The following is an 817-nucleotide window of genomic DNA, read 5'->3' on the forward strand; positions in this document are numbered from 1 at the left end:
GATCCCCAATAACAAAAAAGACGTTCCCACTAACCCTGTTCTGGTGGGACATCTGGCAGGTAGGTAGCGGTTTTCTTCTTGCTCCCACGTTCTGTGTAGAACTCAATCCGAATGCCATGTACGCCGATTTCCCAATCCAGGAAGTTATCGCCGTCCTCAAAGTGACAGAGAATGGACACGGAGACGTGTAGTCGAGGTAGTTCGTCACGGGTCACCGGATTGAAACGAGAGTCCTTCAAGGCGCTAAAGCAAACCACCAAAACCAAGTTAACCCCACAGGCACAACCATTGGTTTAGCCCCAGCCTACCTGGTGACCGCATATTCTCTGAGTCCTTCATGGAGCTCCATTTCATTGAAAGTGCCAATGCATCCTCGGAGTTTCTTGTCCTTACCAATCTTCCAGGTGACAAACAAAGGACTAAGAACGAACAAAGAACCCACTTAAAAAAAGGAGGAGTCGCACAAAAGGACAACACCCTTGGTCAACAACACCTACTAGAAATCATTGGGAAAGTATGGCGTCCTCGGCGGGTCCATGTGATACAGATGGGAATACAGCACATCAAAGCAATAGTACGCCATATCTGGTCGAACAACCGAGTACCCATTGGGTCCCAAGCCCCCTCCCATCCTAGGACCCATCAGAGACGTGGCTCCGGCCAAAGAAGACCCAGATGATGAGGAGGAAGGCTCCGATTCCTCCTCATGACCCCCATGGCGACCGCTGAATCGACGGAACCGCCCACCCCCAAACCCAGAGCTTCCTCCACCCAATCGAGACATGAACACGATGTCGACCCCTTGTCTGCTAGCCTG

General features: G+C 51.4%; 1 protein-coding gene across 1 annotated transcript; it reads right to left on the reverse strand.

Moving 5' to 3' along the window:
* Nucleotides 1–6: 6 nt before the first annotated feature.
* Nucleotides 7–810, reverse strand: LOC131892567 (nuclear protein AMMECR1-like). The gene is made up of 3 exons (XM_059242368.1): nt 498–810; nt 309–419; nt 7–243 (listed from the first exon to the last, which is right to left on the reverse strand). Exons 1-3 carry the CDS (start codon nt 782–784, stop codon nt 30–32), a joined length of 612 nt encoding a protein of 203 aa, XP_059098351.1. The 5' UTR covers nt 785–810; the 3' UTR covers nt 7–29.
* Nucleotides 811–817: the final 7 nt, after the last annotated feature.

This window comes from Tigriopus californicus, unplaced genomic scaffold (genome assembly GCF_007210705.1).
Source record: "Tigriopus californicus strain San Diego unplaced genomic scaffold, Tcal_SD_v2.1 Contig485, whole genome shotgun sequence".
Lineage (NCBI taxonomy): Eukaryota > Metazoa > Arthropoda > Copepoda > Harpacticoida > Harpacticidae > Tigriopus > Tigriopus californicus.